The 23,912-nt window shown below is 51.2% G+C and overlaps 1 protein-coding gene across 3 annotated transcripts in view; it reads left to right on the plus strand.

Annotated features, from left to right (window-relative positions):
- The window catches only part of PKP4 (plakophilin 4), an 86,494-nt gene that overhangs the window by 14,345 nt on the left and 48,237 nt on the right, over nucleotides 1-23,912 (plus strand). For 2 of the 3 annotated variants that reach the window (XM_082056427.1, XM_082056428.1), the window contains exon 2: nucleotides 12,295-12,425. In XM_082056427.1, the coding sequence (XP_081912553.1) occupies nucleotides 12,300-12,425 (126 nt within the window). In that variant the 5' untranslated portion in view covers nucleotides 12,295-12,299. Of the gene's footprint in view, nucleotides 1-12,289; nucleotides 12,426-23,912 lie in introns of those variants that run through there. The other variant, XM_082056430.1, reaches the window with a different exon arrangement.

Genomic DNA, 23,912 nt, shown 5'->3' on the forward strand with positions numbered 1-23,912 from the left:
TGGGTACCGCCCTGGCGCGGTTCCCGTGTCTGTGTCACCGCAGCCGGCGCTGCCGCGTCCCGCTCGGCTGGGGACAGCAGCTCTCCAGAGCACACGGGCACTTTGCTCCAGCAGTTCGGTTGCCGGTAGACGCTGCCTTTTAAGGTGGCTGCAAATGACAAGCAAAGGGACTTCTGGCTTATTCTGTGTATCTGACAAAATTGGGCACGTCCTTCCTGCGGCTCCACGAGGGGATGTTGACAAGCAGCAGCATCGGTATTGAAACCGGATAAAAATGGGACAAGGTAGAATGTGAGTGTGTGTGTTTCCCTTCCCGTATTTGGACATGTTGATCCGAGTCTGCATTAACAGCCTCGCTGAAGTCTATTTTTAAAACATATACAAAAAGATCGGAAACAGTGTTCACTAGAAGGTGTGTTGGAAGTTGTTTGGGGTTAACCAACAGCACTACTGTAGAGAAACAAGTTACAAACTGCATTTGCCATTGTAAGGAAGACATTTCTTTAAAAATGTTATTGAAGAAATAATTGTATGCAGACTGTACCTTGTGGACATTTTAAATTAAGTTTTTATTGTGCTTTCGTTTGTCAAAAGAAGTGGAGCGTTATATGCTTCCCTTAAATGAGACAAGTGTAAGGTGGATTTTGGAGCCTATTCCTGCCCCTCCTTTGCTGGGCATGTTAACGTTGCCCTGGCACTTGTCTGGTGGCGGGAGAACTGAACTAACACAGAATGCCCTGGGCAGACTTCAGAAGAAAAACCAAAAAGAGGTCACACCCTCTGTGGAACCTCTTCTGCGCCTTTGCGGAAAGGCTCAGCTTTGAAACGTTTGGATTTGAAGTGCGGTCTCTCTCAAATAGAAAGGCAAAAAGTGTGATTAGGTCCGTAGGTATCCAGTTAGCAGCTGTGATCTATCCCGCCATCCGGGATGTTGGAAAGATCACTAGCAACTGACAGCACCTTGCTGAAATGCCGCATTTGGCGACAGCACAAGTGATCTGTGTAACAAATATTCTCCTTTCCCATGCCATGGCAACACGGGTGTTTCTCGGCCGTTCCCCTCAGCCGGTCTCGCTGTTCTCTGCTGGTCTGTGTCCTGCTCACAGCAACACGGGTGTTTCTCGGCCGTTCCCCTCAGCCGGTCTCGCTGTTCTCTGCTGGGCTGTGTCCTGCTCACAGCAACACGGGTGTTTCTCGGCCGTTCCCCTCAGCCGGTCTCGCTGTTCTCCATGGGGCTGTGTCCTGCTCACAGCAACACGGGTGTTTCTCGGCCGTTCCCCTCAGCCGGTCTCGCTGTTCTCTGCTGGGCTGTGTCCTGCTCACAGCAACACGGGTGTTTCTCGGCCGTTCCCCTCAGCCGGTCTCGCTGTTCTCTGCTGGTCTGTGTCCTGCTCACAGCAACACGGGTGTTTCTCGGCCGTTCCCCTCAGCCGGTCTCGCTGTTCTCTGCTGGGCTGTGTCCTGCTCACAGCAACACGGGTGTTTCTCGGCTGTTCCCCTCAGCCGTCCTCGCTGTTCTCTGCTGGGCTGCAGCGCTGCCCTTCCTGCTCCCCTCACAAAGCTCCGGCACCATCGGCTCACTGAAATGTATAGATTTTTATGGACCCTAAGTAAGACATTCTAAAAATAAAAAGAAATGCCTCTAACTACAATGACCATTGAAGCGTTCCATGAAACAGCAACCTTGCAAGTTGTGCGAGTGCATTCTTTTCTGCTGTTGTCATCTGATTGTGCTTCCTGAGCTGCTGCGCGGAGGTTTTCCTGGCTTGCACAGTGCAAGCAGGAGCAGGCTCTCTCTGCTTCAAAGTGGAAATCCCCTAAAACGGTACTTAATGCTTCTGCCTTTTTCAGACTTAAAATCATGTAATTTTTCAACTGCTTCATATTATTAAGAGGATTTGCTTTTGATAGATGTGTCTTAAACTCCTCATTTTAAGCTTTATGTGAAAGCACAGTGAAAATAACTGATTAATTTCATAACTTTTCTGATGGTAGAGTTGCTTGTTTAAATATGTCAGTATTAATTGTCAGGCACATCTAAATCATAAACGTGACCATTTCATTTGTTCTAGTACCTGTAGTTATGAAAATGTCTAAAAAAAAAGTTTGTTTGAATTTGGAAGGGGGAAGGGCACCTCAATATCCCATTTAGAAGAGCCGGCAACACTTAAATAATTAATGTCATAGATATTATTTGATACCTGGCAAGAAGAGAGCAGTGGCTTTTAGGTATTATCCTTGATTATTGCTTTGTCTGTCCTGCAGTGACTTCGATACTTCAGCGGTTCCCACTGTTCCCCGTAGTCTCTGTTGCGTACCCAAACACAGGCAGCTCCTGCATAAAACGTGCGTAGCTTTGGTTGCTCTCTCTGACTTTTCAATTATGTAGCTTGAAACTGGGTGCACAAAGCTGGGTGTACTTCTCTAGCCCAGCACACTGGGAAGATCACGCATTTCAGCGCAGTGGGACACGGAAGATAAGCAGGAGTGACAAACGAGCTTTGTTTTTTTCTCTTTCCCCTCCCTTCCTTTCCATTCCTCTGTCACAGGAACGTGTGCTCTGGTTGCAGCAGCCCGGCTCACCCCGCTGGGCAGCGCCTGGGACAGAGCCCATCCCAAGCCTTCTTTCGATGAAGGGAGCCATCAGCTACTGCTTTGGGAGCGCCTTCCTGACCGTCCCGTGGTTACCCGTCCCGTCCCCACCTGCACTGTCTGGGCTGTTTGTCCAGAGGCCATGTGGCAGCATCAAAAACTTTCGGTCCAGATGTATTTCTAGTGCTCTCGTTGAAGAACAAAATGAGTTAGATTTGATGTAATCTCCTGACAAGCCCATGCTTTTCCTTCGCACTTGCAGTGCCAGTGGCACAGTCTGTTCCTGGTTTGGTGTGCTTCATTTTCCCTGCTCAGAAGTTGGAGTTAGACTGGGATATGAGGCAGGGAATTAAAAGGTTGAAATAAGAATGAAGTTGTGACCAGTATCTGAGATTCCTCTGGATGATCATGGGACCATGTTGGTAGAAGAGCTGCAGGACGATGCGGTCGCCGTGCCGCTGCCGCACCGCGCGCGCCGCCCGGCACCCGCGCTGGGACATCGTGTTTGAACTGAGCACCAGGAGAACCCAGCTCTGTGCCATCCTTCAGTGTTTGTTTCCCTTCTTGACTGTTTCCACACTTGATCTTCATTGCTTTGGTCTGTAGTTCTTTGTCCCTCTGAGTTTTCTCGTTGCTAGATACTGAATTGTCACATTTGGTCCTGTGGGCCTCTGTTTCACAGTGGGGTTAAAATTACTGACATTCTTTAATGGATCCTTGACCTGACTTATTTCCCTTATGGCACTGCTGCAAAAAGTCTTCATGCATAGCCGAACATTTTATCTTGAGTCTCATTTGTAGTTATGCTTCTATCTTCCACCCCCTACGATGGGAAGGCATATGGTTCACTTTGATAGGAATAGTTAATATCATTTTATATTTATCAACATTACCTCACTCACCTTGTTTTATGGTTTTCCTCAAGTTACTCAGTTGTCTTTGATCTCCAATCATGTCGCTTGTACATGTTGGTGTTTCAGAGATCTTCATCTCTTTATAGTGTATTAGCAATACTGTGTTCTCTCTGGAGTGGAGCTCTGTGTGATCCTGCTACGAGCACTTCAGGTTTTGAAGGGTAACCAAAGAAAAGATACCTCAGAAAAAGTGATACTGATGATACCTGCTTTTCGGGGCATTGGAGACTGACTGAAGTATTGGTAATTTTGCTCTTCAAAGCCAGACACGTGTTGTCTATTTCATGGAGGGTTTGCTACTATCTGCACCTTTTTCAGCTTCTAACTTGGAGAACAGGAGAAAGATCCATCTGCTTCAATAGAGAAGTTTGCATGGAGAGCATTCTCAGCAGCAAACTGAGTTTTGCTGTCCAGTTCTGTTTCAGAGCAAAATGAAGAGTAAACTACAGTTTAGCAATTAATAAAACTACAGTTTAGTAAAACCTTTTGCTAAGCTGTAGCCGTGTTCATTAGAGAACAGTGGTATTCCCTAATTCTGCAAGAAGTTGGTATTGCCATAGTAGTCATCTGAGTAGGAAAAAACAGAGGTTGCATTAAAGAACTTACAAATGTGTGCCAAGTAAAAGCAGAAGTTTTAACAGCACCACGTCTCAGTTTTGCAGGGCTGTAGTTGGATTTTTCTGCCATCTAACCCCGCTGAAGCTGCTGCTCGTTGCTCTCGTTCCTGAGCCGCAGTCCCGGGTCCTGGCTGCAGCGCGGCTCTGCTCTGCTCCGCCCCGGCCGGCCCCAAAGGAGGCTGCAGTGGGCTCCGCGGTGTGCGGGTCGCTCCGAAACCCACGCTCCTCAGCTGCCTTTGCATTGTGCTTGTAGCTGGTAATTTCTGTCTTTGGGAAAAATATCATATTTTTTTTTCGGTGTACTATATGACAAACTTGAGAACCATACTTTTATAAATGCATGTAAAATAAAATTGGGTTTATAATTCTTCCAGTTGGCATATAGCTGCATACAGTTAGTGTGCAGTAATGTATAGAGTAATACTTCAATAATAATTTTACAGAGCTAGGAGAAAATGTAAGTGGAAATTGAATAAGGCCTGCAGCTGTTGGTGGTGGCTGTGTCTGTGCCGGGGCTGTTCTCAGTCTAACCCGGTGTGTGTGTCTCGGGCGGGCGATGGGAGCGTGTGGCTCTGGAGCCGCGGTCCCTCGCGGGCGTTTGGCAGCTCTGCGCTGCCGTTACTGGGCCCCTCGGTTTTCGGGTTGTGTTGCTCTGCCACGTTCATTCTGAATGCCTTAATACTCTTAACTAATTGAGAACATCCCAGCACCAAACTAAGAATTGATCCTTCTCTGAATGGTTGAATGAATAATTGATGGCTGTCGTCGTCACCTGCCCGCGCGTGTGGAAAACGCGAAGCCCATCCGTGATGGCGCAGCTGCCGCGTCCCCGTGCGCGGGGCAGCCCAGCTTGGTCCCCGCGCTGAGCGTGCGCCGGGCTCGCTGCCCGGGCTGCTCCGAGCAGCGCGCTGCGAGGCTCCCGCTGCGAGGCTCCCGCGGGGCTGCGCTGCCCCCGCGTTCGGACGGGCGCTACAGCCGGGCTGGCCCAGGGGAACGCTGGCGTCTGGGGGCTCTCCTTCCTCTTGTCTGCGAGGCACAGAGCCTTGTTGGCTTAAACTACTGAAAACTATTCATTGCCAATTAGCTTGTGGTACTTCATACGTCTGGGAAGTGGGAATGTTCTCCAGATACCCTTTCTTCTTTTTCTAAGGTGAGCTACAAATGGTGCCTCGGGCCTTGAAGGAGATGATCGTAAATATGTCTTTATTCAAGACGGTCGTCTTGCAATACCTGTCTGATCTGTTGAATGGTTAGTTTGAAAGCTATAAAAATATGAATCTTATGAGCGTGTTACAACTGGATATTTGCGGATGTAGAATCTTGCCTGCTCGCTGCAGTGGAGTTAAAGTATGTAGCCATCGGCCAGAAAAAAAAGGGCTCTCTTTTACTAGGAACTTCAGCAAAAATACAGTTGTCCAAAAAACAGGGTAATAATTCTTAACCTTTTAAAAAGGACACAGCACCAGACACCTTTTGGACATGCATGTTTTTGAAAAAATACAAGGAGAGAGGGAGGAAAATGTGTCCTGGAAAGAAAAGGGGATGAGGCAGATGGTGCATTCAGCACTGAGACAGTTGGAGGCGTCTCCACCTCGCTCGGTGGCTCATCGGGTGCACGCAGGTTTCTGTGCTACTGGGGGACTCGGTCTGCACAATTATGCAGGTCAGTCTTTTAATCCTGTCATTACAGAGGTCAGTTTCTTCCATGTTTTCACCAGATAATATGTTTACTTCCCTGGTTTCATCCTGAAGTCCACGTGAAAAAAACTTCTGCACTAGTAAGGTCCATACAGAAAAGTGATACCTTAACAGAATGCTGAGCCCAGAGCGTGATCTTTGGAGTATCTTGACTTACAGCATCTGGAAATTTTAAACGTGTTTTTAATGTAAACTTTCGAGCCACCTTTTGCAGACTTGCATCATCTTTGCAAGTGGATAAGTTGTCATCTGCTTTGTTTTCATGCAAGCCCGTGGCTGTAGGGTAACAGGGTTTGTCCGGGCTCAGCGGGCCGGAGCATGTAGATGTCAGCGGAGCAGGGAGGCGAGCGGCGACGGAGCCAACGGGAGCCGCTCATTCCTGAACTGTGCTGACATGCCTGGCAAGTAACTCAGAGAATCAGATACATTTTAATCACGTCTTCATCTAAAAACTGTGGAACTGTAGCGAGTCTTGCTTTGGTTTCGACTTTCACAGATACTGTAAAGGATGAAAAAAAATGAAAACCAAAATACCACAAGAGTGTTTGACCAAGAGCGGAGATGTGCCTTGCTGCTTAAATGGAGAGTTCTGAAAATAACATGTTTGTGCAATAACATGTCAACATCCCAGCAAGTTGATTTGATCTTACTGGAGCTTTTTTCTTCTGTATATTGAGTCTTGCTCTGATGTCTTCGGTGATTTACTCCTGTTGCCTGAGTTCATTTGTAGCTAGATAAATACAAGGATATTTAGTGATGAGATGTTGGTCATGGTTTTTCTCATGTTTCCCTCATGAACTACAGTCTGTTGTATTCTAGTTGGCAGCGTTCATAAGAATTCTATTACCTGTTCAGTGCGAAGTCCTCTGGTGACCTTTGTTACGGGCTCAGGTCAGCAGTGGGAGGCTCCAGGACAGGGAGCACAGGGGTGTGCTGGGAGCGTGGCGGCTGTGAGGAGGGCAGGAGGGCTCGAAGGGGAGAGTGGCAGCGGCAGGCGGCAGCCCCATTGCCGAGGGCAGGCGGCAGCCCCATCGCCGAGGGCAGGCAGCGGCGCCATCGCCGAGGGCAGGCAGCGGCGCCATCGCCGAGGGCAGGCAGCGCCCCGTCCCCGAGGGCAGGCAGCAGCGCCATCCCCGAGGGCAGGTGGCAGCGCCATCCCCGAGGGCAGGTGGCAGCCCCGTCCCCGAGGGCAGGCGGCGGCGCCATCCCCGAGGGCAGGCGGCGGCGCCATCCCCGAGGGCAGGCGGCAGCCCCATCGCCGAGGGCAGGCAGCGCCCCGTCCCCGAGGGCAGGCAGCCGGCGCCATCGCCGAGGGCAGGCGGCGGCGCCATCGCCGAGGGCAGGCAGCGCCCCGTCCCCGAGGGCAGGCAGCGCCCCGTCCCCGAGGGCAGGCGGCAGCCCCGTCCCCGAGGGCAGGCAGCGCCCCGTCCCCGAGGGCAGGCAGCGCCCCGTCCCCGAGGGCAGGCAGCGCCCCGTCCCCGAGGGCAGGCGGTGCCATCGCCGAGGGCAGGCAGCGCCCCGTCCCCGAGGGCAGGCGGCAGCTGTGACCGAGGGGACGGGGTTTGGGCAGGCAGGGACGGCCAGAGCCGTGTCCTGTTCGGTGAGGTCTCGCTGCTGAGCCAGGTGCGAGCAGCCCATACAGCCACGGACCTGCTTTCCTGAGGGTGAAGTCTGGCTGCTTGTTTTCCAGTAATGAGCCAGTTATCTGTGCCCAAAGGAGTGAGTAACGCAACTCGGGAAGTGTCTTCAGCCAGTAAATCCCAGTCTTGCGCAAGGAAGAAAGAGGTTTTCTTGTTAACTCCTCCTGATTTTTACTCGTACCTGATGACTGGTATGAATCCTGCGTTGGGTATTTCCTGTTCCTGTAACATGACCATGAGAATCTGAAGTGGGCTGGTGAGCGCTGTTCCCCAGCAGGTGCCCAGGCTGGTGGTGGGACGGGTCCTGCGCGGGCTGGGCCGTGGGGACATGTCCCAATCCCGCGTCCCCGCTCGCACCCCGCGCAGCTGCCGGGGCTCCAACAGCCGGAGCGGGAGCGCCAGGGTTTGCAGGGTCACGGCCAGCAGCTGTCTGCTCTGGACACCAGGGTCACAGCACTGCTGGCCGTGCCGAGAAACGCGGTGATCGAAAGGGCAGCAGCCAAAACAACTGCGTGTGTGGAACGGTATAGCTCTGATCACACCTCCTAACGCTGCCATAGATGTGCACTTAGCACTGGCATCTTCACTAATAATTAAATTGATTGTTTTTCATCTGAGTGTTACCATTAGAGACTCGGTATCTATTCCAAAAAATTACTAGTTCAGATGTACATTTTTTTGACTGATTTGTTACAGAAATTTACTACAGAGAGGTTGAAGAGTTACTTCACAATGTTGGGGTGAGACGAGATCGCCAGCTAAAGTTACGGAACAGACAGACGGAGATGGTCTCGCAGCTGTGCTCGTTAGGTCATGTTCTCACGGGGTTTGTGGCTGGTCCAGCTGTAAGCATTCATTTAGACAATGCGCTTTGAAAGTGGGCGCTTCGAAGGAACTGGCACTGCCTTTTGTAATACTTCTGTGGTACATCACAGAAGCTTCAAAAAGTCACTGTTTTGAAGTAAAGTTAAAAATCCCATGCTTTTCTTCCCCACGTGTCTTAAAGAAAATTAAGAAGTCTCTTGACAGAATAAATATTGATGGGAAAAATATTGCACTGATTTCGGTGTTTTAAGGTATCTCATAACTTATCTTTTTTTTTTTTAATCCATAGTTAGACCTTTGGAAAGAACCAGAAAGTTATAACTATGACCACAATGGCATGTTGTGCTGGTTTTGGCTGGGTAGAGTTTAATTTTTGTCATGGTATATAGTATGGTGCCCATAAGAGCGTTGGTAACACTGCATGGACAAGAAAGCAGCCCATTTCTGCAAGAAGCTCAGGTGTGACTTGTCAGAGTTATTGAGATTTGGCCTTTTGATGACTTGGCAAATATTCCTAAATGAAGGAAAAGCTTGACTGGGTAGTTTTATTGCTTCATTATATGCTTGCAAATCTAACAGTCCATTTAGAAACCTGAACACTGAGCTATAGTCATAAAAGAGCCGTGGAAAGTGATTTAAAAAATCAGGTATGACCCAGGGAATCGTAACATGTATTCTGTGATTCTTTGGGTTATTACAGCTTGATGAAAAAGTTGATCTTTAAAAGTAAACCCTTGAAAGAATACATTTTAATGTTCTAAAACCTGGAAGTTATGTCTTTACCTTTGACTTTAAAAAAATCCCGTTGTATAACTGAGAGATCCCGTTTCCGGCGCTGCTTTGTGAAAGCTCTCCAGCTTGCTCTGCAGAACGAGGGCCCCGCGGCTCCGGGCGTGCGCCAGGCTCACGGCTGGCACCCGTGGGGCAGCCTTGGACCCGCAGTCCTGACGGGAAGAACAGTGTTGTTCCAGACCCAGGCAGATCTGGCTGGGTCCTTTGGTGTCACTCTGCAAGCCAAGCGGCGTGTGGCACCGTTTCATGTCTCCTGTGCCAGCTCTGACAGACCCCAGGGGCTCCCTCAGCGGGCCAGAGCAGCGGGGGCTGGGAAGAGACGGGAGAGATGGTTGTTATCCTCCTTTTCCCTTCTGGTTTCTTGTGTGGGTTTCCTTGTCTGTGTCAGTTTCCTTGTCTGTGTCGGTTTCCTTGTTTATTTTTTCTTGTCAGTTTCTGTTTCCTTTTCAGTTTGTCTTTTTGCTGTGTTTGTTGTGGTTGGTTAACCCGGGCAGCATTCCAGCCCGGGCGCTGGGGCAGGGCCGGCGGGAGGGGACAGAGCGGGCGGGACCGGCGGGAGGGGACAGAGCGGGCGGGACGGTGGCAGGAGGGGACAGAGCGGGCAGTATTGGGGCAGGATGGTGGCAGGAGGGGACAGAGCGGGCAGTATTGGGGCAGGATGGTGGCAGGAGGGGACAGAGCGGGCAGTATTGGGGCAGGACGGTGGCAGGAGGGGACAGAGCGGGCAGTATTGGGGCAGGACGGTGGCAGGAGGGGACAGAGCGGCTGCTCTCGTCGGAGGGCAGGGCCTCGCCGCGGCCTTGGCCTGGGTGCTGCGCGTGGCGGGAGAGGTCCGTCCGGGCAGCGTGGGCAGGCTGGTGCTGCGGTGGCAGCGTGGGCAGGCTGGTGCTGCGGTGGCAGCGTGGGCAGGCTGGTGCTGCGGTGGCAGCGTGGGCAGGCTGGTGCTGCGGTGGCAGCGTGGGCAGGCCCGGTGCTGCGGTGGCAGCGTGGGCAGGCTGGTGCTGCCGTGGCAGCGTGGGCAGGCTGGTGCTGCGGTGGCAGCGTGGGCAGGCTGGTGCTGCGGTGGCAGCGTGGGCAGGCCCGGTGCTGCGGTGGCAGCGTGGGCAGGCTGGTGCTGCCGTGGCAGCGTGGGCAGGCTGGTGCTGCGGTGGCAGCGTGGGCAGGCTGGTGCTGCGGTGGCAGCGTGGGCAGGCTGGTGCTGCGGTGGCAGCGTGGGCAGGCCCGGTGCTGCGGTGGCAGCGTGGGCAGGCTGGTGCTGCGGTGGCAGCGTGGGCAGGCTGGTGCTGCGGTGGCAGCGTGGGCAGGCTGGTGCTGCGGTGGCAGCGTGGGCAGGCTGGTGCTGCGGTGGCAGCGTGGGCAGGCTGGTGCTGCCGTGGCGGTGGCCGTGTGCTGTGGGAAGGTGAGGGGAGAAGGAGCAGCAGCTGCTCTCCGTGTGGCTGAGCTGGCGTGCTCGGGGGTCCCTCTGCACTCCTGCCTCAGAAAGCCGGCAGCACAGTGTGTGTGCAGTGTCTTTTCCCGTGTTCCAGAAGGCCAATGCAATGTGGACACATGGTGAGGACGGGTGCCGGAGGGTCCCCAGGGTGCCTGGCGCTCGCTGAGGGCAGGATGGGCCCTTCTCCAGATGTAACTCAGCCCAAGTGAGGCTCTTGCTCCAATCTGGTTTTAGGAGCGGCTCTTATTTTTCCATTTCAAGAGGTAGAAGCTGATCTGTGACCAGACTCCTGCCTCTCATCCTTCACCTCACTTTAGTTTCTCTGAAGCTGTTGTGGCTTCAGCAGCTGATATGAAACTGCACATTAACCCTGTTACCGGCTCTTGCAGCAGCCCGGAGTAGTGTGGTTAATAATGGCCACCTGCTCGTGCACTTGAAGCGCCTTGAGCCTCAGCAGAGTCCTTGTCCCTCTCGCGACGCTCATACTGCTGTACGTGAAACATGACAAAAGTACTTTTCCTCACATCATCTCTCTTCTGGTTTCCACCCCCTGCCCCAGGCTGCCCGCAGTAGCTCAGGGGTGCTCTGGCAGCACCATGCTGTCTGTGCTTGGCCTCTGCAGACACGTCCCGAGGGGACGGTCGGTCCCGCGGGGTGACCCAGACAGATCCCTGAGGGTCAGCTCCACTACCCATCCGCTAAATGGGAAACGCCCAGCTCCACAGCACGGCCGCCGCTCTGGGAGGTTGTCCTGTGCCGTCAGGGTGGCGCGCGCCAGCTCTGTGCCGATTCGGCGTGTAGAAGGCAGGTGGTGGACAGGGATGGTCATGGTGAAAAGAGGTCAGGACTCGGGTCTCACGGGGTCATTCCCGGCCTTGTGGACTGTTCGCAGTATAAGTTGCTCCGTGTGAAATGAAGGGGAGGAAGCTGCTGTTCGTGTTTGTGTCCCCTGGGAACATTGTGTTTGTTCTGAAAATCTAAAATGAAATATTGACTACTTTTAATATTAGACCTCACAAGCTTTGTTTTCTTTTTTTCTGAGGGAAATTAAAGCATGGTATGTGTGCAGAAACTACATCGATACTACCTACTTGCTATTTTCATAGTATTAAACACATTTCGTAGCTATCTCTGTAATATTAGTTACTAGAGACCTGTGCAGTTAACCGAACGACTTGCCTGGAGCTGTTAGTGTGCTGCCTCGGCATTCCCGGCCGATCCTGTCTGTCCTTTCCACACTATCCATAGCCCGGGGCAATTGCTTTCACTTCGGTGTTTGAATTTCTTCTTTTGCCAAAAGAACACTAGAAGCGTTGTTCCATATAACTTGTTATTACCATAATTAGTGTCTCCCATGGCTTGTTCCCAACAGGAACGTGTTCTGCTCTTACATGTCATTATTTTATGCTAAAAACTGCACGTGTGGTAAACTTCTACTGATCCTGGGTATTAGTCATGTTTAACCCCAGGATTTTTCATGCATCTTGAATTTTGCTACTTTAATAACTTCCACAAAACAGTATTTAAAAAATAATTGTTGAGAGTCGCACTGGCTGGTTGTTTCTGCCCGCCCCTCGTGTTCTGTATGGAATTCTGGTGTCAACTGGAGAAGGTGAAGCACAGTGATAGCACCATATGTTGATACTAATAATACAAAGTTTTCTGCTAATTTGGTTAAGTTTGGAAAGGTTTCATAAAAAAGATCACTTATAATCCTGAAAACTTGAATTTTGTTAAACGTCACTGATCCAAATGTAAAGTATGTTACCCTCTTGTTGTCGCAGGCGCGATGCCAGCCCCCGAGCAGCCCCCCATGGTGGACGAGGGGCTGCGGCAGACGCAGGAGCCTTCCACGGGCCCAGGCATGGAGCTGGAGACCACGGCCACCACCATCCTGGCTTCTGTGAAGGAACAGGTATCTGCCTCTTTCCACGAGTTCAGTAGGCACTGTGGGGTTAACCGTTGTCTGTTATTGCCTTGCTCAGAAATAACCGTCGCTGGTTCTAAAAGTTGGTGCCTAGCGTTGGTGTAGTATATTTTGTGGGTCAGAGTGTTAGAATCTGAATATAAAGGGCTCATTTAATTGCATTGAACAGAAGCATCATTATGGTATTCTCTGTCCCTAGGAACGTTCACGCTGTTGTTGTGAATCAGGCTTGAAATGCAGGTTTATTGTCTAAGACAGAAGAAAAGCTGGCGTAGAACGATTCCTTTTTGTACATTCTGCAAAGCTGTGTACAGTGATGTAGAAATTTGCACATAACAGTTTAGGTATCATTAACTGTATTTTGCTAAAGAATGGGTTTTAAACTCTGAGTTTGGTTTCAGTTATCAATACCAAGGTAGTAACATATTTTAAATTTGCAACACATTTATGAACATGTATCTTGATCACAGTTTCTACACGGAAGATAAAATTGGGTTTGAAATCGATGAAGCCTTAATTTGTGAAGATCATCGGGGCAAGTGACTTGCAGCTTTACAAAGAAGCGTTTGAAGTAAAGTTTCTGTTTATAACAAAAACAAAACCAGCCAAGAAACCCCGACAAAACAAAACAAAAATAAGACACACCCTAAAGAGAGAAGTACTAGTTTGGTTTTCACTGTCAGAACTAGAAATAATGATCATCTTTCTTTGCTTAATATGTGGATTGCAACATTTGAATTTCAGAATGAATCTGCTTTGCTGTCTCTGTTTCAGAACTTCTTTGAAGATAAAGCGGTACTCAATTCGAGATATTAACTCTTAATACAAACACTTGATGTATTGGTTCTCATGTGTTGTCCCATATTAATATTAAAAAAAGTGAGAATTAGATTATAAGGTCTTGATATAAAAAGATTCATACCCATAGAACCTTCAGTCTTGAATGAAAATTTTCTACATGATGATGAAATGTGGTTCTTTATTTCCATGTCGAAATTAATAGTTTCAAAATTATTTTAAGATGATAATGGCAACCCTAATACTTTGTTAACGATATTAAAACTAATATTAAATCCTCCAGTGTGGAGGGTATTAATGGTGGAGGCTGTGGAGATGTGAGTGATGCAAGTGATCCTGAGCCAGCTCCCATCGCCTGGGACAGCAGTTTGCCTGGTGCTGCCTTAGCTTGGCACAAACGTCAGCTATAACTCGTTTGCTTGCTGGGTGGTTGCGCTGGGTCTGAGCGGGGCCGTAGCGCTGGGTCTGAGCGGGGCCATAGCGCTGGGTCTGAGCGGGGCCGTAGCGCTGGGTCTGAGCTGGGCCGTTGCGCTGGGTCTGAGCTGGCCCGTAGCGCTGGGTCTGAGCGGGGCCGTAGCGCTGGGTCTGAGCGGGCCCGTTGCGCTGGGTCTGAGCGGGGCCGTAGCGCTGGGTCTGAGCGGGGCCGTAGCGCTGGGTCTGAGCGGGGCCGTAGCGCTGGGTCTGAGCTGGCCCGTAGCGCTGGGTCTGAGCGGGGCCGTAGCGCTGGGTCTGAGCGGGGCCGTTGCGCTGGGTCTGGGCGGGGCCGTAGCGCTGGGTCTGAGCGGGGCCGTAGCGCTGGGTCTGAGCTGGCCCGTTGCGCTGGGTCTGAGCTGGCCCATTGCACTGGGTCTGAGCGGGGCCGTAGTGCTGGGTCTGAGCGGGGCCGTTGCGCTGGGTCTGAGCGGGGCCGTTGCGCTGGGTCTGAGCGGGGCCGTTGCGCTGGGTCTGAGCGGGGCCGTTGCGCTGGGTCTGAGCGGGGCCGTTGCGCTGGGTCTGAGCGGGGCCGTAGCGCTGGGTCTGAGCGGGGCCGTAGCGCTGGGTCTGAGCGGGGCCGTAGCGCTGGGTCTGAGCGGGGCCGTTGCGCTGGGTCTGAGCGGGGCCGTAGCGCTGGGTCTGAGCGGGGCCGTAGCGCTGGGTCTGAGCGGGGCCGTAGCGCTGGGTCTGAGCGGGGCCGTAGCGCTGGGTCTGAGCGGGGCCGTAGCGCTGGGTCTGAGCGGGCCCGTAGCGCTGGGTCTGAGCGGGGCCGTAGCGCTGGGTCTGAGCGGGGCCGTTGCGCCGGGTCTGAGCGGGGCCGTAGCGCCGGGTCTGAGCGGGGCCGTAGCGCCGGGTCTGAGCGGGGCCGTAGCGCCGGGTCTGAGCGGGCCCGTTGCGCTGGGTCTGAGCGGGCCCGTTGCGCTGGGTCTGAGCGGGGCCGTTGCGCTGGGTCTGAGCGGGGCCGTTGCGCTGGGTCTGAGCGGGGCCGTTGCGCTGGGTCTGAGCGGGGCCGTAGCGCTGGGTCTGAGCGGGCCCGTTGCGCTGGGTCTGAGCGGGGCCGTAGCGCTGGGTCTGAGCGGGGCCGTTGCGCTGGGTTTGAGCGGGGCCGCTGTGTTGTGCAGCTCAGACGGTGGCTGCAGCGGTGCCGCAGCCCCCGGGGTGCCGCAGCCCCGCCGATCCCAGCGCCGCGGTGGCCGTCCTGCGCCGTCGCAGTTGCGAACGCCGAGCACGCGGTTCTGACAGCACCGGATATTGAGTTAATATATGATGAGTATACAGTAAAAACCCATTTGCTAACATCTCCTTTCCTACCCAAGAAATGTTTTTATCTTGTTCTTAGAGAAAAAAATGTTAATGGAATCTTTCTTCATTTTAGAAAGGAGGTTAAAACCTCTTCCCCTTTCCATTCATAAAAAGACTATTAAATATGTGGACCATTACGTAACTCAATTCTGATGAAAGGAAAAAGCAAAACTAAAATTGTGTTTAATAGTTAGTGAAACACAAACTTCAGAACTGTAGCCGAAGTTTAAAATGTATAGACACATTAGAACAAATACCAGGGGAGGGAATTGTACTTACTCTTGGAAATGATAATGAGAAAGAATTAAGAGCTGAACTGTTGCTTTCTGGTATTATTTTTCTGTTGATAATAATTATGGACACTGACATATTCGCCACCCTTCCTGTATGGCAGAAAGCCCAGAACAGAATATTTTCCAGTGCAGTTATTTACTTTATTAAGCTTGAACAGAAACCACTGTGCTGTTGGCCATGGCCTAACTTCCTTTCCTACAGGAATCTCTGCTTGCAGTGGCTCTGCACTTGTGAAATAGTTGCCACACCTTAACTTCATCACTTCTGCAATGCTACGGTGGAGACACAACTCAGAAAAGCCTTTATTATACTCGTCAAATTGTGCAAGATTTTAGCTTAATAAAAACTTAAAAATTACTGCAGCGGTTCTGAAATAGGTAGATACGTTTATCGAATGACTTTGTTAAGCCTTCTACCGTAGTCACATAGATACGTTTGTACAAGATTTGCAGTAGTTAGTCTATGTACCCTACAAGCCACTTCAGATAAGCTCCCCGTTGGTTTATCCAAGAGGAGACGGGACTCGCGGTGTGAACGGTGAGGTTGTCTGTGCAGGGACAGGAGCTGGACCCGTGATCCTGTGGGTCCTTCCAACTCGGGGAAATTCTGTCATTCTAGGATTATTTTTCCTATGACCCCAAATCAGTTTAAAGCAACTCTTTTACCAAACTAGAGCACGTCCCCTGGACTCTGAACCGTGTCTGACTAAGACAAAATTGTCAGATGGCTGTGTACATCTCCCTTGGTTATATTTTAGGAAAGAAACATTTCAATTTACTTTCACTGTTTTAAAATAATACATGCAGAATAAGTATAATCTGCAAAGGAGTATAGATGACTGCAGCTTTGCAGTACTACAAGTTCTGTTTTAATGTGCACACACGTCCCTGCCAGCCCAGCCCCGGCCTCGGCTGCGCGGGGGTAGTTCTGGTACCCGGTTCAGTTGTCCTGTTTGCACCTACACCAGTGCAGGTGTTTCTGGGTGCACATCCAGGCCGGGCTGGCTGCCTGGGCTGAGCTGTGTCTCCACGAGGGGAATTCCTTTTGGATGCAGGGAAATCCTAAGGCCAGCTGTAATGAAGCTGAAACACGTTTTGGCCTTTTGATTTCTCGTCGTGAATTTGATGACGGCTCGTGTTGGTTTGGTTTGGGGAGGGGGCTGTTTTCTGTGCGTTTGGTTTGGGTTTTGTTTGTTTGTTTTGTTTTCCAAAACATATTTTACTTCTAAAATGTGACAAAGTTCCCAGCTGGAACAGACAGAAGTATCTTAGGAAACGCTGAAACAACTTCTAAGTAAAACTAAAGCCTTGAAATGTACACGTCTATATTTCTGAATCCTGTGGAGTGTTTGGATAAAAGTTTAGTTGAGTTCTGTAGGGAGTCTCTCTCATATTAAAAGTAAATGGAGTATTTGGATGCTAAAGTTAAAGTTGTTACAAATTGCAGGCGAGCCGGCCGCAGCCCGTTTGGTGGGAGCGGTGCGGGGTCCCGCTGCCGCGCGCCCGCCGCGCCGCGGGGCTCGGGGCGAGCGGCTGCTGAGCGGCCGGGTTACGTGGGCCGCTCGGAACTGAATTTCCCGCCTAGCACGGGAGTTTTCCTGTTCAGAGAGGAAAGGCCTCACAAGGACACTGCCCATGGTCCAGTTTTCCGAGGCCACGTGGACGTGCCGGTTGGAGTTCTTTGCTAAGAGGGAAGCACTCACAGCAGCGACAGGCTTTTTAATGACTTTGGTCTAGTTGTTTGTTGATGGACAGCTTTTCACCTTTTCTTTTGGAAACAGGTGGCAATAGAGCAAGAATGGTCGAATATGCTTTTGGATGAATAATCGTAAATCTCTTGAGTTTTCCTAAGTGTTTTCTGTAAGTGTTCACTTCAGTTCAACACTTGAGCAAAACCTTTTCATACAACTGTGTCAAACCATATCAAGTTCTTAGAAAGTGTGCACTTTGCTTTTTTCCATTCTTTAGTGTTTAAGTACAAAATTCTTTACGTAGTTCTTGAGATTTTTGTTAATAGGGTTTGCGGGGGGGCAGGAAGGCAAACCCCAAAGTGTTTCAGATGGAAATGGAGGAAAGAATGCATTCTCCATACAGCAAAGCATTTATTATTGCACGGTTTAAAACATATTTCCTAGAATGACAGTATTTTAATGTTAAGTTCGGGAGATGTCTTTAGCAGCTCTAATAGTTTGCAACCCGACCGCGTAGTCATGTCGCTCCAACAAGATCCCGCAGAAAAAGACTCAGTGAATGCACTTTCAGTAATTAGGCACAAACATTAAAGAGCCTCACTTTGAAATTCTGATTTGCTTGCATCTAGTGATCAGTTGGGTGGATAAATGTGTATCAGTCCTGAAATGAAGGCCATTCTTTTTATTAACTGGACTTCTGAGCTTTGCGTGAATGTAACAACAACTTTGTCAACATTTTCCGAATGACTGGAAGAGCTGTTGTGGTTTTGGGTTGTTTTTTTTCACCTCTCTTTATACTGTGTTCAACTGAATAGGTCATTCTTCCCTGTTTGATCCCAGAACCCTGACCTTGGCTGTTTCTGCTGTTTACACACGCTTCCAGCTCTGGTGAGTCGGGTCTGAGGAGTCCACTTCCCCAGGAAGGACAAACACACGCCGCTGCTTCTTAGGTGAAGTGACTAACTCATTTCCTTAATCAAAATCGTGTGTGCTCCTTCATTCATATGAAGGTCTAGAAGGCTTTTTTCTTTCCAGGATGTCCTGTTAGGATTCTGGGGAGAAACAGCCCTTGACAAAGAGCCTGCCTGGAGCTGCGGGCGCCCCGAAATACACAGCGGTGTTTAGACCTGTTGCAACACTTTGATGTTCATCTACTCGGAGGTAACTGAACTCCGACTGCCCGCTGACAGGACAGTGTTCTTGGCTTTAAAAACCCCGGTTTCCACAGGGGATGCTGCTCAGCACAGCCAGCGGATACCCCAAGCAGCATTCTTCTTTCTACCACCGACTAAGAGTAAGCTTTCTATTAATCGCTTACATTTTGATCCCTCATCAGCCAGAGCAGCACTAAACTGTTTTACCAGCCTAGTGAACAATGTAGGCGTAGAAGTATTAAGGGCTTTAATGGTCTGCTGCCGCTGAATACAGAATAAGTGTGATCAGCCGGTAATTGTAGCTGTGTCATTTCACATCCTGGAATCTGTAGCTCTCTTTACCCTCGCCAATTTTTTATCTTTTGTCTTCTGTTTTGGAAGATGCTGCGATACTGAAAGCATGCAAACGCACTTGTGTGCATGAGTAAACTTTATTTTTACAAAAAGTGTTAAGTTATATCTGGTATGGTTATTTAAAAGTACAGGTTTTTTTCTCAGTAGGTTCTGGTACAGAATTTATTAGATCACTACAGTGTGATAGTCATATTGGGAAAAATCCAGTATTCGGTGTGCTTTTAGGGAGTCAGTTGCTTGGTCTGGCTGGAACTGCAGTGAGTGGAAATCTGTAGAGCTCTGTGTAGATCGGGGCAGGAGGTTAGTGGGAAGAAGGTATGCATGACCATAATGCTGTTTGTCCTCCTCTTTGTTGCACGTCTGTATCATAGCAATGTCCTAAATGAACTGACCCTTTCCTCAGCACCATTTCAGTTTCCGTAGACGATGGCAGCCATGTGGCTCTGCTCTGTGTGTGCGGTTGGTTCAGAAATGGGACGTGCCAGGTAAAGCATCCTCTCACGTGCTGGCTGCCATAGATCAGCTCAAACTACTGGAAGAGGCTCAACTGAATTGTTCAACAGGCAACGTTTTTATGATGAGAAAAACATTTCATAGTTCAGCTTACAGTCACCTTCTGAATGTTTCACAGTGACACTGGGCAGCTGTAGCACCTTAGCACACCCGTGTTACTGCACCTCGGAACGCCCTGCAGCGCTGCTGCTGCGCAGGAGCCGCCGGGATGCGGGAGCGCAGAGACCTGTTGGTCAGTGCATCCCCTGGGGCGTCCCCCCTGCTGACCGTTCCAAGAGCTGGGGCTCGTCCCACTGCTGGGGCCGCTGCCCCTGATTCTCGCAGAGCCGCCACTGGAGAACCTTCGGCCAGCCAAGCGGACCGCTGGTTGGGCAAAGTTTTAAGTTATCTGTTTTGCCAGAGGTTTTCAGATTGCAACAGAGCAGGAAAGAAAGTAACTTTTATTTTTTGTCATAGTGAATGTGGACTCCTCATTCTCCTCTGTTTTACTGAGGAATGAAAATTCCTCATTAACAAAATGAAACTGTTGAATCTCTGCAAAATGGTATCATAATGGGATGCAGATAGAAAACACAGAATTGCCTCTAAGCCTTTTATTATCCGCAGTCTGCAACAGGAGAATGAGTCTTCATGGCCCGTCATACAAATTCCATCCCCATGACTTGCCTGTTTTCAGCCGTTGACTGTTAGGAGCCCAGCGCGGCGTGTCGGCGATGGTCCTCCCTGTCAGAGGCACACGGCTTTCCAGCCACGAGGCTGTTGTTTGCAGGACCATGTAACATGTCTCGCCTGCATCTCGCGGCAGCGAGGACCTGCAGGCGTGTTCTGGGTGAGATCTCTGGTCGCCTCAAGGAGCGGCTGCTGCGCCCGCCGTGTGCAGCAGGAGCCGCGGGCGCGTTGGCTGCGCCGCGGGCCCCGAGCTCCCGGTGCCGCGGGCCGTGGTTCCCGACGGAGGCGGCGCTGCCTGCGCGCTGTCTGACTGCCCCGCGAGCCAAGCTGCTTGCTGCTCTTTCTCGGACCATCTACGGCATTCCTGTGCCTTCAATGTAATTGGTTTTAAAGCCAGCGCTTTTTGTAGCTTAGCGTTAAGAGATGTGGTCCGTGGTTTTGCAGTGGAATTTAGGTTATGTACAAAAACTATAGTTTTATAAGGTCATTAAGTAGTTACTGCTGAACAGATGAATAGAATTGTAGTGGTGGTAGGGGGGTTTCCTCCTTTTCCCCCGCTCCCAGATGTATATTGAATAATTTTGAAAATGTAGCTCTGGCCGAGGCACTGTAGTGGTACGTTTCAGAAGGTCTGGTTCATCCTTTTGGTGCAGTATGGCAGTGTATTCTGTAACCTACATCTGTAATTTTAGTATGTTCTTGCCACATAGATGCTGTCCTGCAGATGCAAACAAGCTCATTAATTGTTTGATTTGACTCCTGTCACGTCTGTTTGTCACAAGCCGGTGATCCACATGAGGAGGTGGTGAGCTGTGGCTGGCCCAGCAGGCTCTGTGTCCCTGCGCTGTTCCTGCTCGCGCAGGAGCACGTTCTCAGGATCCCGTCACCATAGCACACCGTCTGCTGGATCAACAGGCTCTGTGTCCCTGCGCTGTCCCTGCCCGCGCGGGAGCACGTTCGCAGGATCCCTTCACGACAGCACACCGTCTGCTGGATCAACAGGCTCTGTGTCCCTGCGCTGTCCCCGTTCGCGCAGGAGCACGTTCGCAGGATCCCGTCACGACAGCACACCGTCTGCTGGATCAACAGGCTCTGTGTCCCTGCGCTGTTCCTGCCCGCGCAGGAGCACGTTCGCAGGATCCCGTCACGACAGCACACCGTCTGCTGGATCAACAGGCTCTGTGTCCCTGCGCTGTCCCCGTTCGCGCAGGAGCACGTTCGCAGGATCCCGTCACGACAGCACACCGTCTGCTGGATCAACAGGCTCTGTGTCCCTGCGCTGTCCCCGCTCGCGCAGGAGCACGTTCGCAGGATCCCGTCACGACAGCACACCGTCTGCTGGATCAACAGGCTCTGTGTCCCTGCGCTGTTCCTGCCCGCGCGGGAGCACGTTCGCAGGATCCCGTCACGACAGCACACCGTCTGATGGATCAACAGGCTCTGTGTCCCTGCGCTGTTCCTGCCCGCGCGGGAGCACGTTCGCAGGATCCCGTCACCACAGCACACCGTCTGCTGGATCAACAGGCTCTGTGTCCCTGCGCTGTCCCCGTTCGCGCAGGAGCACGTTCTCAGGATCCCGTCACGACAGCACACCGTCTGCTGGATCAACAGGCTCTGTGTCCCTGCGCTGTTCCTGCCCGCGCGGGAGCACGTTCGCAGGATCCCGTCACCACAGCACACCGTCTGCTGGATCAACAGGCTCTGTGTCCCTGCGCTGTCCCCGCTCGCGCAGGAGCACGTTCGCAGGATCCCGTCACGACAGCACACCGTCTGCTGGATCAACAGGCTCTGTGTCCCTGCGCTGTCCCCGCTCGCGCAGGAGCACGTTCGCAGGATCCCGTCACGACAGCACACCGTCTGCTGGATCAACAGGCTCTGTGTCCCTGCGCTGTTCCTGCCCGCGCGGGAGCACGTTCGCAGGATCCCGTCACGACAGCACACCGTCTGATGGATCAACAGGCTCTGTGTCCCTGCGCTGTTCCTGCCCGCGCAGGAGCACGTTCGCAGGATCCCGTCACGACAGCACACCGTCTGCTGGATCAACAGGCTCTGTGTCCCTGCGCTGTTCCTGCTCGCGCAGGAGCACGTTCGCAGGATCCCGTCACGACAGCACACCGTCTGCTGGATCAACAGGCTCTGTGTCCCTGCGCTGTTCCTGCCCGCGCGGGAGCACGTTCGCAGGATCCCGTCACGACAGCACACCGTCTGATGGATCAACAGGCTCTGTGTCCCTGCGCTGTTCCTGCCCGCGCGGGAGCACGTTCGCAGGATCCCGTCACCACAGCACACCGTCTGCTGGATCAACAGGCTCTGTGTCCCTGCGCTGTCCCCGTTCGCGCAGGAGCACGTTCGCAGGATCCCGTCACGACAGCACACCGTCTGCTGGATCAACAGGCTCTGTGTCCCTGCGCTGTTCCTACCCGCGCGGGAGCACGTTCGCAGGATCCCGTCACCACAGCACACCGTCTGCTGGATCAACAGGCTCTGTGTCCCTGCGCTCTGTCCCCGCTCGCGCAGGAGCACGTTGGCAGGATCCCGTCACGACAGCACACCGTCTGCTGGATCAACAGGCTCTGTGTCCCTGCGCTGTCCCTGCTCGCGCGGGAGCACGTTCGCAGGATCCCGTCACCACAGCACACCGTCTGCTGGATGAACGGGGGGTGGAAGGAACCCGGTTAGAGTGGGAGAAAATGTCATTGTAGGGAAGCAGAGACTATGGAAGTGATCAATGCACTTATTTAGAATTGATTAGGACTTAGTTTTCTGTAATAATGTGGTGATTTAAGCTAAAAGAAAATAGGTTTAAAACATGAGGTATCCCAGCTGTAAAGAAGATGATACCTCTAAAATTATCCCTCTTATGTATTTATACAGGTATTTAAGACATATCAACTACAGCTGCAGATAGCAAATTTAAGGAGACACATACAAAATTCAGCACTCATTGTTTCAAAAAGTATGTAAACTTCGCTGCTGCATTGGAACCGCCGGCTGCAGGCACAGAAGCGTCATGCAGACTAGAAAATACAGTGGGGGGGATTTACTGTGTTACTCATACTTGCAAAATACGTTAGATCTTCCTAAGCATCAGATTGATTTACAAATGGCAAGTTGGTTTCGTGCCTTTTACACCTTTGCGGTTCAGTTGCACCAAAATACAGAGTTATGAAGAATATCGTAGATAGACAACTGGCGGTGTTGTTCACTAATTAAAAGATCGGTAAATAACAATAGGCAACTGAGTCTTGTGTTCAGGTTCATAGTTTATATCAATGACATTGCTGTTTAAAAACTGATTTAAAAGTAAGGAACAGGAAACAACTTTAAACGTAGGGTAAATGTTTTATGTGATTGCTGCAAGCAAGCAGTGCAGCACTGTGTATTTTAAAGATTTGTGTTTGTTACATACTACATAATACCTCATGGTTTACTTGGGAAAAAGCTCGTCTTGCTGCTTTTGCTTCAAAACGTACAGAGCTTCAGCATCTGATTTATTTTTTTTCCTAAATCACAGCATTTTCCACCAGCATGTTAATAGCCGGCTGGTGAACCAGCGTTTAGATGGATGTGTTATCTATAGTCACACTTGGAACTGGAAAATAAATTCTCATTTATAATTTTCTTGGATTTTTTTCCTTGATACACTTGTTAGTGTTTCCTGTCTGCAAGACAGCGTGTCCAAGTGCAGTGCCTGGGCGCGTGTGCCTCCGGCGTAACGCGGAGTGCGATCCTGCCGGGAGCCGCTCCTGGACTGCGACCCCGGCTCTGCGCTGCTGGCTGCAGCTGCGCCTGCTACACACCTCCTGACGCTACCCGTGCTTCTCCTGCGCATACAGCCCGACGGATCCGCCGTGCTCTGCAGTTGTCATGGTCGTGAGACTTTTCGTATCGAGTCTCAGGACTAACAGGGTTTAGCTTCAGAATTCTGTTGAGAAGCAGGTTTTAATAAAATCCAAGTTTGGGACATATGCCCTTTCATGCCTGAGCACTGACTGCACTAAGCTTTGCTAATGCTGGAGCTTGACAGCGAATGCCAAGCCAGTGCTGCTGCCGTGGCTTGTGTACTGATTTTTAACAGCACTGCAGAGAACTCTGTTCTGTTGAACTGCTTGTAGGAGAGCAATGGTACAGAAATGCCGTCTGTTCTGTGGGTGCTCGTGCCCTGTGGCAGCAGTGGGCAAGTTCCATGGCCCGGAGGCAAGTGGGTTTGCTGGCCAGCGTCAGGAA

The sequence above is a fragment of the Streptopelia decaocto genome (assembly GCF_964273445.1).
Source record: "Streptopelia decaocto genome assembly, chromosome: 6".
NCBI classification, from domain to species: Eukaryota; Metazoa; Chordata; class Aves; order Columbiformes; family Columbidae; genus Streptopelia; species Streptopelia decaocto.